This window comes from Temnothorax nylanderi, unplaced genomic scaffold (genome assembly GCF_030848795.1).
Source record: "Temnothorax nylanderi isolate EJ_2023f unplaced genomic scaffold, tnyl_v1.0 TNYL_tig0507_pilon, whole genome shotgun sequence".
Classification (NCBI taxonomy): Eukaryota; Metazoa; Arthropoda; class Insecta; order Hymenoptera; family Formicidae; genus Temnothorax; species Temnothorax nylanderi.
Genome location: NW_027249569.1, coordinates 20134 through 34521, shown reverse-complemented (window position 1 = coordinate 34521; position 14388 = coordinate 20134). Strand labels below are relative to the sequence as shown.

Below are 14388 nucleotides of genomic sequence, written 5' to 3'. Positions count from 1 at the left end.
TCGATGCGAATTATGTTCACGCTCATAACGTCAACCGGTCCGTCGGAAACGTACCATTTGTTCGGTTTTAGGATACGATCGCGCGAGAAACCCAAAAGAGAACCGATGTTGTTCGGTTTTGTAAAATTCACTCTGTAGGCGCACTTTATTTCGCTCCTCATGGTATTCTCGTTAGCGCGAAGAGCGAGTATCGTTCTATCGCCGCCGTCATCGTCGTCGTTCTTGCCGTCGTTGTCCCCGTATATGCCATAACCGTCGTCGTCGTCGTCGTCTTCGTCCTCGTATATGCGATAAGCGTCGTCGTTATCGTCGTCGTCGTTCTTCTCCGTTCGTTTATTTTCTTTTACCCGTCCAGCGCCATCGGCCTGCAGTTTTTCTCTCTTCTCTTTCTCTTTCTCTCTCTCGCGGGCGCGACGTTCGCGATGAAGAAGAGCGGCGCGCAAATATCTGCTCACGGCTCGCAGCTCGTACGACCCTTCCGGTCGTCCTCGCCGAAGTAGAATTGATTGTTCGCCGGCGTAACGTTCGGTATCGAATTGTACGTCTCAAAAGTCGCCAAACCCAGCTCGTACTCGCCGTCGCTCAGATCCAAAGCGGGAAAGTGACTCGCCGTGAGAACGCTGCTGGTTCCGGTTAACGTGAGCGTCAGTGACATCGCGGGAGAACGTCGATCGTTCGCCACCGCTCCCCCAATCGATCTCGCGAAGAAATCGCAGGCACAGCTGTCCGCAGATTTTCTGCTCAAACGTCTGGAACGCGCGACAATTGTACGTCACGATCGCGCTCTCGCCGCCACCGCCGAGATATCGCGCGAGATCCCTCGGCGGGCGGAGATTTCCGAACGCGTCGAAGTAGATCGCCGCGTTCCCTTTCTTCGCGTAAGCGACCCAATGCGTGCCCGGACCCGCCGCGTCGTCGAGATTCACGATGCCGCACTCCGCGTGTCGCACCCTCGTCGGCAGAGCGTCGCGCATGAACACCCCACGGAAGAACGGTATGCGTAGGCGACGCGCCGATCGATCGAGCTGCTCGTTCGTCGTGACGCCGTACGGCGGCAGATCCGACGTCGCCGCTAACGTCGCCTTCTTCCGCGAAATTTTTTTTTTCGGCGATTTTCCTCGCGTTACCTCCGCGCTTCTTATACGGCGTGAGGTACAACCCGCGACCCTCCATCGCGCGATTGTGTCGCTGCAGTTCCTCGAGTTCCCGTCGCGCCGCTTTGCCGGCGCTCACCGCCTTGGCCACGCCAGCCGCGCCACCGATCAAGGAACCGGGCGCACCCAACATCGGTAGAAAAGGCAAGAAGCCGCCGCGTTTCGCCGTCGGAAGTATCCTCCGCCTCTTCCTTCTCGTCTTCGCGTTTCTCCCCGTTCCTGTCCTCTTTCTTCCTTTTTTCCTTTCCATACCCATGCCCAGTTTCGTCTTCGCTTTCATAGCCGCCCATACGGCCGCCGCGGCGAGTCTCTCACTGACCGGCGAGTCCTTCGCGGTGACGCGCTCGCGCGCCCTCTCGGCGAGCAGTCGATCGGCGACGTGTCGTTCGGCGAGCTCGCCGCTTCGCGAATACGCTATGTCGTGCTCGCGACACGCCGCGTCCAACGGATTGATGCCTTTGTCGCCGCGCGCTAGTCTCTTCGCTAGACGCGTACCGGGTCCGCAAAACTGATAGCCGGGTATATGCAGCTCGAAGGGAAGAGCGTTTATCGCGCGATCGAGTAGACCGGCGCCGCGCATTCGGTCGCGGTTGCGGGAGGGTCTTTTCTTCTTCTCAATTCGAACGGAAACGTTCGACGACTCACCGTTCAGAGCGAGCGCGCGGTTGCACTCGTAGCAGTCCTTGACGAGCGGCGGTGGACCGTCTATGTGCGTTCGCTGCCACGGACGATTGTAATGTTCCATACACGAGCGATATCTCTGCACCTCGGGATCCGCTTTTATATGTTCGGGCAAACGGTCCCACAGCAGTTGCACGTATTTCTCAAATTTACGCAACAGAACGATCTTCGGAACGAATTCCAGCTCCTCGGCCGTTAGATCGAGAATATCGCGCCTGTCCGTCAGTAGGATGGGAAACATCTCGATCACCGACGCGCGCGCGAACGATTCGTTGCTTTTGAGATCGAATTTCTACGGATACGACGACGCGCTCGCGCTACTTATACTTGCGCGCGAAGCGTTTGCGCACGCGCGACGAAACGAAACGACGTCCGTGCTGCCCTCCCCGCCCCGGCGCTCGGGCGCGTTCATCGCGCGAACGAGCGCGCGCTTGCGGAAAAGACCGAGAAAGAGAGAGAGCGAAAGAGAGAGGGCGCAATGCGATTCGTGCGACAGTCGGTGACGATAGGAGTCTCGAATGTGGATCGCAAAACGCAGGCAAGCTCGGGCGCGACCGAGGGAGGAAACGGAGAATCGCGCAGACACGGTCCTCTCTTGCCGAACGTCGTACGTTGCATCATCTGCGGTCCCTCTAACTGCGGTAAGACGAACGTTCTGGTGAGTCTGCTGGAACAAGCGCACGGTCTTCGTTTCGAGAACGTATACGTGTACTCAAAATCTCTGCAACAACCGAAGTATCGATATCTCGAACGATTGTTCGATCCTATGGAGGAGATCAGCTATCGCGCGTTCTCCGACAATCGCGACGTCGTTTCGCCCGACGAGGCGCTTCCCGACTCGGTCTTCGTCTTTGACGACGTGGCCTGCGACAAGCAGGACAGAATGAGGGAGTACTTTTCTATGGGTCGACATTCGAATATCGATTGCTTCTATCTCTGTCAGACGTACGCCAAAATACCGAAACATCTCGTGCGCGATAACGAAAATCTGATGATCCTGTTCAGGCAGGACGGCACCAATCTGCGGCACGTGTACGACAATCACGTGAACATCGACATGTTGAACAACGAGTTTCGAGCCTTCTGTCGCGAGTGTTGGCGACACACCTACGGTTTCGCCGTGATAGACAAGGACAGCGCGTTGCGAGGCGGACGGTACAGACGGGGGTTCCACGACTTTGCCGTGCTGTAGAGCCAATCAGTGCGCTTCGCCGAACGACGCGAGTATGAGCGCGATCGCGGAAGAGAGGACCGCGCGAGAGATAGCCAAAACGCGCGCCTCGATTTGCAGGAAGTACGCAGCTCTCAGGGTCGGAAAAATGGAGAGCGAGATCGCTCTGGAAAAGAGGTACGAGCCCATCGTCAAACCTCTGAAACGGCTCGCCGATGACGTGGACCGCAGGGGTAAAGGACCGGGCAAGATTGACGACGACGACGACGACGGCAGCTTTACGCTCGCGAGAAAGATGAAAACGACGAAGAGAGCGAAGAAGGATAGTGACTACGGTGATGACGACGACCATGCAGGCGCCGACCCGGAGCGCGATTACGGGGAGGACGACGACGTCGACGACGTATTTACACCAATAAGGACAACGACGACCGCGAGAAAAAAAGGAGAGTCGCGTCCAGCACGGTTGAGTTCGGCTCCCGCGACGACGACTATCGCGAGCTCCACGCCGATCCACGCCGATTCGGTCCGGTTTTTACCCAGAGAACACGAGATCGTCTCGGAGACTACGACTCCACCCCCCGCGCTAGAGACGTCCGTCAGGGAGTCTTTGAGCACGGCGGAAGGTCGCGACGCTCTGAATAGCTAACTAGGACCGTTAGGGCGGGAGTACGTGAGCGCTCTTCTGAGCGGCGACAGTAAAAAGGAGATCGACCACGTCTACGGAGTGTATCTCGGCGAGCACGGCACGATGCTGGGTAACAAGTGATTTGACGTGGCCCCGGATGACTCCGTGATCATCCACGGTGTACGGTACAAGGGCACGCGCGGTCTGTACGAGTTGATCTTCATGCGAATTCCCAACGCTCGCGTCTACACGGAGAAGGACAAACGAACGTACAGGAGTATACTTTTCGCCACCAGCGCTCACAAACGCGGTCGCAGCGCCGGCATGTCTGTCAAGGGTAACAGGGGACACAAGTACACAAAAATAATAGCGCCGCTCGTACACCCGTCTCACACAGTTGGGACTACGAAGGGCGCCGGACTACCGTCGGCCATCCGACTGACCGACAACGCGATCGATTACGTTCACTGGGACGATCCCAACGAGCTGGTCGATCGACTTCGACTGCTAGACGCTTCTCGTCGGGCCGGCAACAACGCTCACGACAACGAAATTCTGTCGATAATCGAGGAACTTCGCGAGGCCGGTTTCGTCGTAAATTGATCGGTCGCGTCGATCGCGACGGCAGTACGTATCGCGCGCTCTCCAGCGCCTCCCCTGCGCGCGCGATGTCCGTGAACAAATTCGGCATGTCTTTGACAAATCGGAGCAACGGTGACGGAATCGACGGTGCGTCCACGGTGCGATTACGCTCATCGATCGAATCCCTGCGTAACTACACGCGCAACAACGCGCTCTTTATGAGCGAGGGTTCCTACGACGCGAGGGAGCGCAAGATACGGCGGGTAGCCGCGCCGGAGATCGACACCGACGCGACGAACAAGAGCTACGTCGAGGACGCGATCGGACGATCGAAGAGAAGCGCGACCGAAAAATTGACAGGCGAAATAGCGGCGGTGAGGAACGACGCGCTTCTCTCGAATCGAAACTCTTACGACGCGCGGGATCGCAAGATACGGCGGGTAGCCGCGCCGGAGGTCGGCACCGACGCGACGAACAAGAGCTACGTAGAGGGCGCGATCGGGCGGCTCAAGAGCGTCGTGATCGAAGAGATCAAGAAGAACGACGCGACGCTGAGGAACGACGCGCTCCGCTTGAGTCAGGGCTCTTACCACGCGAGAAAGCGCAAGATACGAGGGGTAGCCGCGCCGGAGGTCGACACCGACGCGACGAACAAGAGCTACGTAGAGGGCGCGATCGGGCGGCTCAAGAGCGTCGTGATCGAAGAGATCAAGAAGAACGACGCGACGGAAGAATTGAGAGGCGGAATCGCGACGCTGAAGAACGACGCGCTCCGTTTGAACGAGGATTCCTACGACGCATCGGAGCGCAAGATACGACGCGTGGCCGCGCCGGAGTTCGGCACCGACGCGACGAACAGGAGTTACGTGGAGGACGCGATCGAACGGTTCAAGAGCGCCGTGATCGAAGAGATCGAGAAGAAGAACACCGTCGATCGAGAGTTCACGGGCGTCATCGTGACAAACGCGAACCAGGGTTTGAGAGACGAAATCGCGACGTTTCGAAACGACGCGCTTCTCTTGCGCGAAGATTCCTACGACGCGTCGGAGCGCAAGATACGACGCGTGGCCGCGCCGGAGGTCGGCACCGACGCGACGAACATGGGTTACGTCGAGGGAGCGATCGCGGAGCTCAGAAAGAACTTCAAAGATCTGATAAGAGAATTTAGAAGCCAGTTCGTAACTGTGAAGAATACCGTGGATAAGCACGAAATCCAGATCGCCAGAATTCTGAGTATATTGAACCTTCTTGAGCAATGAGCGTGGAAAAACGGAGACTCGTGGAGGAATTGCACGCGCCGGCGCGAAAAAACTTTCCTCGCCGCCGCGTCGTGGTGCGCGGTTACGACGACCTGTGGCAGGCCGACGTGGTCGAGATGCGTCCCTATTCGCGCAAAAACGCGGGTCACAATTACATTCTGACGGTCATCGATGTGCTGAGCAAGTACGCCTGGGCGATCCCGCTCAAGACTAAGAGCGGAAAGGAGGTCGCGACGGCTCTCGGAAAGATCTTTCGCGAGGACGCGCGACACCCTAGGAATCTGCAAACGGACAAAGGAAAGGAATTCTACAACGCCGACGCGCGCAAGGTGAATCACTACTCCACGTATTCGGTGATGAAAGCGTCGGTGGTGGAGAGATTCAATCGCACGTTGAAAAACGACATGTGGAAGCTCTTCACGCTCCAGGCATGGTGTAATAAGACAGGTGAATCATTCCCGTGGATGCGCAGTAGTACGCGCTTCGACCAATCGCGTTTGGGTCCAAATACACCCGCGAAATTTGAATACGCAAACAATTATATATAATTAAAATGGATTTCTAATTAAGATTTGTGAAAGATTAATGTAAAAAATACGTGAAATTAGTGGTGAGCTAAACAATGACGTAATGAGACAGGTATTCATTTCCGTGGATGCGCAGTAGTACGGATCTCGATCAACCATATTTAAATCTAAATACTAATAGGCCAGTAAAATTAGCTCGAAAAACACCGAATATCTACAAAACGGATTGACAAGCCAATTTTTTGAGGGTGAGTAGAGGGTCATAGGAGATACGGATAAATGACGTCATATCTGCTTATTTTGGTGATAAAACTATCCCATAACAATACAGGTTAATAACCTCACTTTTAATCTGAGTCTGTTAGACTCATTAAAGCACACGGTTTCGATCGTGTGCTGTAGCGTCACAAAAACTCAGTTGAATCTCACTTGCCAGCATCAAAAGGAACGTTCATTCAACTGAGTTATGACGTCACAAGTGAGATTTATCTGAGTTTTGATGTAAATGGAAAGCACCTATTTATATGTAATATATATTATTTTTTTTCTCCTACATATAGAAACCATGCCAGCGTGTTGTGTGCACAATTGCAAAAGTCGCACAGACTGTACGTACACAAGAAATATAAAATTGTTTCGTTTCCCAAAAGAATTAACTATACGCCAGCAATGGCTTGAAGCCTGTAGAAGAAATGAAAAAGAAATCAAAATTGATTCTGGTAAGTATATGTGTGCGTATGTGTATAATATTACTTGTTTTTAACCTGTTAATATTTTAGCAAGAATATGCAATCTTCATTTTAAAGAGGATTGTTTTGAAATAAAGTGTACAAAGCCACGTTCAACGAATATACCAAAGAAACAGATGTGTAGGTTGAAAAAGAATTCTATACCTACTTTAATGTTAAACGTGGAACAAAGACGAAGAAAAACTAGAGATGAAACAAATATAATAGCAATTAAAAAGATAAAATTAGCGTAAGTAGTACTTCCTATTTATAAATGTGTGTGTGTGTGTGTGCGTGCGTGCGTGCGTGCGTGCGTGTGTGTGTGTGTGTGTGTGTGTGTGTGTGTGTGTGTGTGTGTGTGTGTGTGTGTGTGTGTGTGTGTGTGTGTGTGTGTGTGTGTGTGTGTGTGTGTGTGTGTGTGTGTGTGTGTGTGTGTGTGTGTGTGTGTGTGTGTGTGTGTGTGTGTGTGTGTGTGTGTGTGTGTGTGTGTGTGTGTGTGTGTGTGTGTGTGTGTGTGTGTGTGTGTGTGTGTGTGTGTGTGTGTGTGTGTGTGTGTGTGTGTGTGTGTGTGTGTGTGTGTGTGTGTGTGTACCACCTTATGCATTAAAGTATAGAGGTATTTTTCGTAATATTTTAACAAGTAAATATTACACTTGTCTCTGAACGATTTACGTATATTTTTCCTAATGAAATTACAGCACTTCAGGTTGTCATAATTGAGAGGCACTATGCGCATTTGAGTTATATAGTAATGTAACAATGACTTTTTCAACTGTGACAATGTGAAATACTATTACTTCATTGAGAAAAATATATGCAAATCGTTTTAGGACCGAATATATAAGTACTTAATTCTATATGCTTAAGTATCTTAAAGTAAAATAGGATAGCTTATAAAATATGTACATACATGTACTTCTGAGGAAATGAAAAGAACATTAGACATATTATAAAACAGGTGTAGTCGCATTAATAACTTTTTCAGAGAAAGAACAAGTATGTCGACAAATACTGAACTTTTAAAATGCATACAAGGAAAACAACTGATCAAGATACATAAAGATGTATCAATCACTACGAAAAACACAAAACAGCAAAAAGATGCAAAGGAGAGATTCGAAAGTGGAGATATTTTTGAATCAAATGTTGCAGAAGAAGAGAGCACAACGTATGCACAAATATATGTTTTTGTCCTCATTACATTCTTCTCTCTCTCATTACATATATACATATATCGATATATTAAAATACAATTGTGTTTTTTTGCAGAAATAAAATAATTGTTCACGAAACAGATCAAAATAAAGAAACATTACTGAGGCTATTGAAAAAAGCAGAAGAAGAAAAAAATAAACTTTTAGAGGAACGACAAGAACTTATTGGAAAAAATCAACAATTAAGTTTACATATTAAAGAATTAGAAACAAATCTCGTGCAAAAGTCGAATACCAATGATCAAATGGCATTTGATAAACAGAAACAGGTGGAAGAAATGGTTAATAAAGTTTTGGGAAAAGTATTTACTATTGGACAAATTAAAATATTAATGTCGCAAAATGAGAATGTTCGGATTCGATGGACGCCAGAGGATATTACATCTGCTATAGCGTTACGATCGCTAAGTCCAAAGGCATACCGATATTTACGAGACGTAAAAAAATTTCCACTACCGTGTTTAACAACTCTACATAAGTGGTGTTCATCTTTCAACATTCCACCCGGAATTTTGAAAGATGTCCTTAAGATAATGAAAGAAAAAGGACAGAATTTAAGTATAGAACAAAGATTAATTGTATTAACATTTGATGAATTATATATATCAAATAAAGTAGACTTGGATCGCAAAGAACAAAAAATTTATGGGTCACATAAAACATGCCAATTCATAATGGTCCGAGGACTATTCGATAAATGAAAACAGCCGATATACTATGACTTTGATAAGTCAATGTCTGCAGATACTTTGCTGACAGTGTTAAAAAGTCTTTACGAAATAAATTATATAGTTGTAGCTGTAACGTGCGACATGGGACCTACAAATATGAAATTGTGGAACGAATTGAACGTTGGAATAAATATTTCAACACATTCCGGAAAAAGAAATGTGAAACAAGACATCGAGAAATTAAATTATATTGCACATCCAGCTGATAACAGTTTAAAAATATATTTTTATGCAGATGTTCCTCACTTGTTGAAATTGGCTAGAAACAACTTATTTGACTCTGGTTTTAAAGTGCAAAAAAAATTATTGAACAAGAGCTGTTTGGAGGAGTTACTGGCAATTAATGCTGGAGATTTGAAAATAGCTTACAAGTTAAGCAGAGCACACCTGGATGTCCGAGGAACACAGAGGCAAAACGTTAGAATGGCAGCACAAGTCTTTTCAAATAAAAATGCGTCAGCAATTCAGTGGTGCGGAGAAAAAAAATTACTTGCTTGTAATTATTGGGAAGAAACTGCTAATGTGCTGAAATTATTCAATGATTGGTTCGATATTTTCAACAGCAAACTGAAATATGGTCATAATGGCTCGCATGCATACGGAGTAAATTTAGAAGACCAAAATAAAATAATTGATAACATGAATCAATTTATAGCAGAAATGCGAGTTGGAGAAAGGTTAACATTACTACAATTCCAAAAAGGAATTTTAATATCGAACAAATCTCTAGTCGAGATGTTTCTATATCTTAAAGAAAAATATTCATCTGAGGCGTTCCAAATGGAATATCTGTTCACCGATCTGTGAACCGATTAAATCAAGACGTACTGGAAAATTTATTTTCATATTTGAGAATGATGGGTGGAGGAAACGATCACCCGACACCTGTAGAATTAAAAAATCGATTAAAGTGGTACATACTAGGGAAACATTCCGGATATTCTATTTCATCAGGCGAAAATACTGCGGGAGATAACAGTTCCACAATTCTTAGTAATATGGAAGATACGAGTAATGATGAAGTGTATGAACCATCATGTTCACTTGGTATATCAGTAAATGATGAAGTCTTTGATGACAATGAAGAAAAAAAAGAAAAAGAAATGCTTATGAAAATGTCTGAAGAAGAGGAAATAGAAAATGAAATTGAAGAAATATTAATGGGAAAAGATAATGATATAGAACAGAGAGAGGCAGAAAACAGTAAAGGTAAAAAAATTGAAATGTTTATCTTTATTAATTTGTTATTTCTATTTTCTACAACCGATGGGTAAGCTGACAGTTAAATTATATGTCTGTCTATAAATAGAAATATAAATATATAATAACACTAATAAGCTATTTATCTCTATTTGGTTTAGTATACAATTAACATTTTGTATTGTTAAATTATGTTTCTAATTTTCTATTTGTTCATGTCGGTACTTTCTATTATTATTTCATTTTCAGCAATAAACTTAAGTAGTTACGAACCTACTTTACAAGAATTACAATTATTAAAAAATTTTGAACAAATAACAGCAAATGAAATAATAGAACAAAATGCTTTATTGTACATTGCTGGTTATGTTGCACACCGTTTTCGGAATTCGTATAGCACTTTGGGTTCCCCTACTAAAACATTTTCTCATATGCCACCTGATTGGCTTTCCTTTATATCCCGAGGAAACTGCATGTATCCTAGTCCAGAATTCCAAAGAGCAGCAGAAATTATGAATATTGAATTCGTGCAATTCCACGGCGATTTCTTTAATAAAGAAAAATATATATTTGATAAGTTAACAGACATAGTATGTAAAAAAATTGGCAATAGTTTTCCCAGAAAAGTAATTGCATGCCTTGTACGTACTCGAACATATATTCGATTAAGAGTAATAAATAAAGAAATTGCCGACAGTAATTTGATTAAAAAGAGAGGCAAAAAGACATATAAAATATGCAATAAGAAAAATATTGCAATGGACGCTAAAATATAAAAAACGTATTGGAATTATCTCTTTAAAAAATATATTTTATAGATTCTCAGGTACCAACTGTTAATTTTGAAATCTATATGCATAATTTATGCTGGGTCAAGAAAAAAAATTGATATATAATATAAAAAATAACTCATAACTTGATCCAGGTAAAATTATGGATTATAATCATTTATCTGTTTCTGAACAATACGTATGCTAATAAGAAAATATGAGATTAGGAGAAAACTGGCAGTAGTATAGAATAATACGTATTGTTCTCAATTAAAAATTCTGACGCTTATATTTATTGATTTTATTTTCTAGGATATCATGCCATACGTGTTATTGGAACAAGGCAATTGAATTATCTCCACTTCAAAAAGAGAAGTTTGAACCACTAAAACAATTAATACATTTCGTTTATTTATTTCTTTTAGTAAAGTAATATGTTTATTATATGTATATATAAAATGAGAATATATATATAATATATTTATGAAAATGGACAACAATTTTTCTTATTGCGAGAATTATTTTTTACTCATTTCTTATTATTTCAGGTATATTTATATATTGTACTTGATTGCAAATCTTAATTTTACATTTATTTTATTCATGTCATTATATTTTATTCATGTCATTAATTTTGTATTCAAATTTCGCGGTTGCATTTGGACCCAAATGTGATTGGTTGTTCCATCAAGCCACCGCCATTATGCGCAATGTTTCACCTGTCTTATTACACCATGGCTCCAGGGATCGTACAGATGGATAGACTCGCTGCCGCGCCTCTTGTCGAATTACAATCGTCGCAGACACAGAACGATCGGAATGCGTCCGGCGGACGTGACGCCCACCGTCGCCGAAAAACTGTTGCGTACGGTGTACAGTCGCGCGAAGATCGCCGCACCGGCGAGATTTCGAGTCGACGATCCGGTGCGAGTGAGCAAATTCAAAACGATCTTCGAAAAGGGCTACACTCCCAATTGGACCACCGAGATATTTCGCGTAGCCAAAGTACAAAGGACCAATCCCGTTACGTATCTGCTGAAAGACGTTCGCGGAGAAGCGATAGCCGGAGGATTCTACGAACACGAGTTGCTGCGCGTCTCCAATCCCGACGTCTATCTCGTGGAAAAAGTCCTGCGTAAGCGCGGCAATCGAGCGTACGTGAAGTGGCTGGGGATGGACAGTTCGCACAATTCCTGGATAGATAAGTCTGTAGTGTAACAGAAATAATTAGACATTCGTAAATACGCGCACTGTGTATTTTATTGTTAATAAAAAAAATTTACACATTCATTGGTTTGTTTCTTACGTGCTATTGATTTTTCTACGATAAAACAGTTTTAGAAAGCGCATGATATTGTTTCTTTTTTACAACTGTATTCCGTAATGTCTCCACGGAAGCGTTTCCTCGCTGTCCAACGTCACGTATCGCTTATCGTCGTGCGGACTGAGAGCTAGTTTTTGCTCCGACACGGTGTGAACCTCGTGCAACGTCGAGCGTATGCACGACTGGCGCGTCCTCAGCTCGCGCGCGTCCCGCAAGCACGCCACGTAATCCTCGAACGTGATCTTCTTCGCGACTACGTTTCTTTTAACACCCTTTATTCTTTTGGTGTCGTCGCGTCCGAGTACCCTGTAGGTGTACATCTTCGCTCTGAGGCCTACGAACTCCGTCATGATCGCGCCGTTGTTCTCGTCCTTCATCAGACCGGGCACCTTCTTGTTGACGCGCGGCATACCGTGCGCGTTATTCTCCGCGTAATCGCTCGTGTCGAACCTGTCTATGTCGCGTCTCATACGCTCGTACGCGTCTTCGCACTCCAGCGAATAGATCAGACTATCGGTATCAGTGTACAGAATTCGACACCGGTCGCGATAGAGCGGCGCCATGTAGTCGTAGTGAAACTCGTAGAGACGCGTCTTGGATATATCGAGAATACACATACCCACGTAGACCGGCTTGTTAAATTTTACCTCGAGCTTCCGCAGCTCGATCGCGACCAGATTCTCCGAGAAGACGCTTCTGCTGTGAAAGTTCGGCCTGCCGATCAACGCCTCCGCGCCGTATCTCCCGTCCCATCGCGTCACGAGACGCACGTCCACGTGAGCGCGCACGTTCTCCATCGTTTTGCCGAAGACGGCATTGTTCATCAGTTTGTACATGTTCCGTTCGAACTCGTTGCTCGCGCGCGTCCTGAACGTCGTGTTCAGCTCGATGTAGCCGCGAAGCCACGGTGACTGGGCGAATCGCAGCACTCGACGAACGCGCGTCAGACGCAAACCGAGTCGCAGACATTGCTGCAGGTTTCGATAGTGCGTTACGTAGCGCGATTTGTCGTAGAGAGTAGCGAGCAGTTTCTCCTGCCGCTTACCGGGCGGTTTATCGCGCGTCGGACACAGCGGCAGGTCCGCGTGGGCGTCGTGCAGTTCCGGCGGATACTCGAGATCCACCTCCAGAATGTAACCGACCTCGCTGTCCGTCGGCACGGTCGTCACGTCGAAATTCTCGGGGTCGTCGAGCCACTGGAAATTCGCGTACGGCAGCGATTCGCCCATAGCCCAACCGTACAGATTGTTCACGTCGTAATACATGAGATACGTAGTGGGCTGGGACGAGTCGTACGTCGGTACGTGCCTGTTGTTGGCTCGCGCGTACCTGAGCGAACATTGACTGAGGCCGCCGCGTATTCCGCGTTCCACGAACATCGCCATGTCGATGTCGGTGAGCAGCTCGAAACGCACGCCGGTGTACCTCAACATGGCGTCCCACGTGTACCCCGGCAATGTATAATAATACGCGGGATCCAGCCCATAACTCGCTAAACACGTGTCCCGAAAATTTTCAAAGATATCCGCCAGAAGAAGCACGTCGGTCTTGAGATACAGATCGCTGTACTCGCCGAGATCCCGCACGCGAAAACGTCGCCAGACCCTCGTCGCGTGCTCGTAATCGCTCTCGCTCGCGGTCTCGTCGGTCAGGGAGCTGTAAAAGACCTCGCGCGGTGGAAGCTCGGTCTCCCGCAGTTTGTCCTTGCTGTCGACGTACTCGTACGGAAATACTCCCTTGCGAGTGAGCAGATCGAGATCCTCCGTGCTCCAATCCGCGTTCTCCGAGCGCGTTATTCTCAGCTTGTCCTTGTCCAGATAGGACGCCAGGGTTTCGAGACTCGCGGCTAAAAATTTGTACGAGTCTACGAATCGAAGCTTCACGAATCGATTATACATTCCGTCCGTTTGCGTCTCCTTAACGGTCTTCGAGAAAGATATGTAATTTTCCTTCGTAAGCGGCAGGAGATCGACCCCACCCTCAAAATCGTTTGCGATTTTCTCGATGATAAAGTGGGCGTCGTAACCCGACAGATTGTGGAAGAACACGGGAATCACGTACACGTTTCTGTAATTCAGATTGCAACGAGAATGCGCCGGACCTCGGTACCGTCCGTTTAGATGACATTGATCTCGCACGCGCTTGTCCTCCGGTTGGAACGCTTTCCGACACACGTGACAATGCGTCGCGCGCCAAAATTCGAGTTTCTAGTCCTCCGTAAGTTCTACCATCGATATATTGGTGGAGAATTTAATCTTTGCGTGACGTGCGAGAACGCGAAGCTTGTTCACGAACAACGAAACGCAGTCGTCGCCGCGACGATATCTGTACGTGGATACGGTATCGTCGTAGGTGCAGCACAGATAGTAGCCCAGGCTGAACGGTAGGTGACGCTGATAAGCGTATCTTTTCGTTTTCG

General features: G+C 46.9%; 2 protein-coding genes across 2 annotated transcripts; one reads left to right on the top strand and one right to left on the bottom strand.

Annotated features, from left to right (window-relative positions):
• The first annotated feature begins 11464 nt into the window (after positions 1–11464).
• LOC139783508 (uncharacterized) lies at positions 11465–11863 on the top strand. The gene has a single exon (XM_071722685.1). The coding sequence runs from the start codon at positions 11465–11467 to the stop codon at positions 11861–11863; it is 399 nt and encodes a 132-aa protein (XP_071578786.1).
• A 147-nt stretch (positions 11864–12010) lies between these two features.
• On the bottom strand, positions 12011–13867 carry LOC139783507 (uncharacterized). The gene has a single exon (XM_071722684.1). The coding sequence runs from the start codon at positions 13865–13867 to the stop codon at positions 12011–12013; it is 1857 nt and encodes a 618-aa protein (XP_071578785.1).
• Positions 13868–14388: the final 521 nt, after the last annotated feature.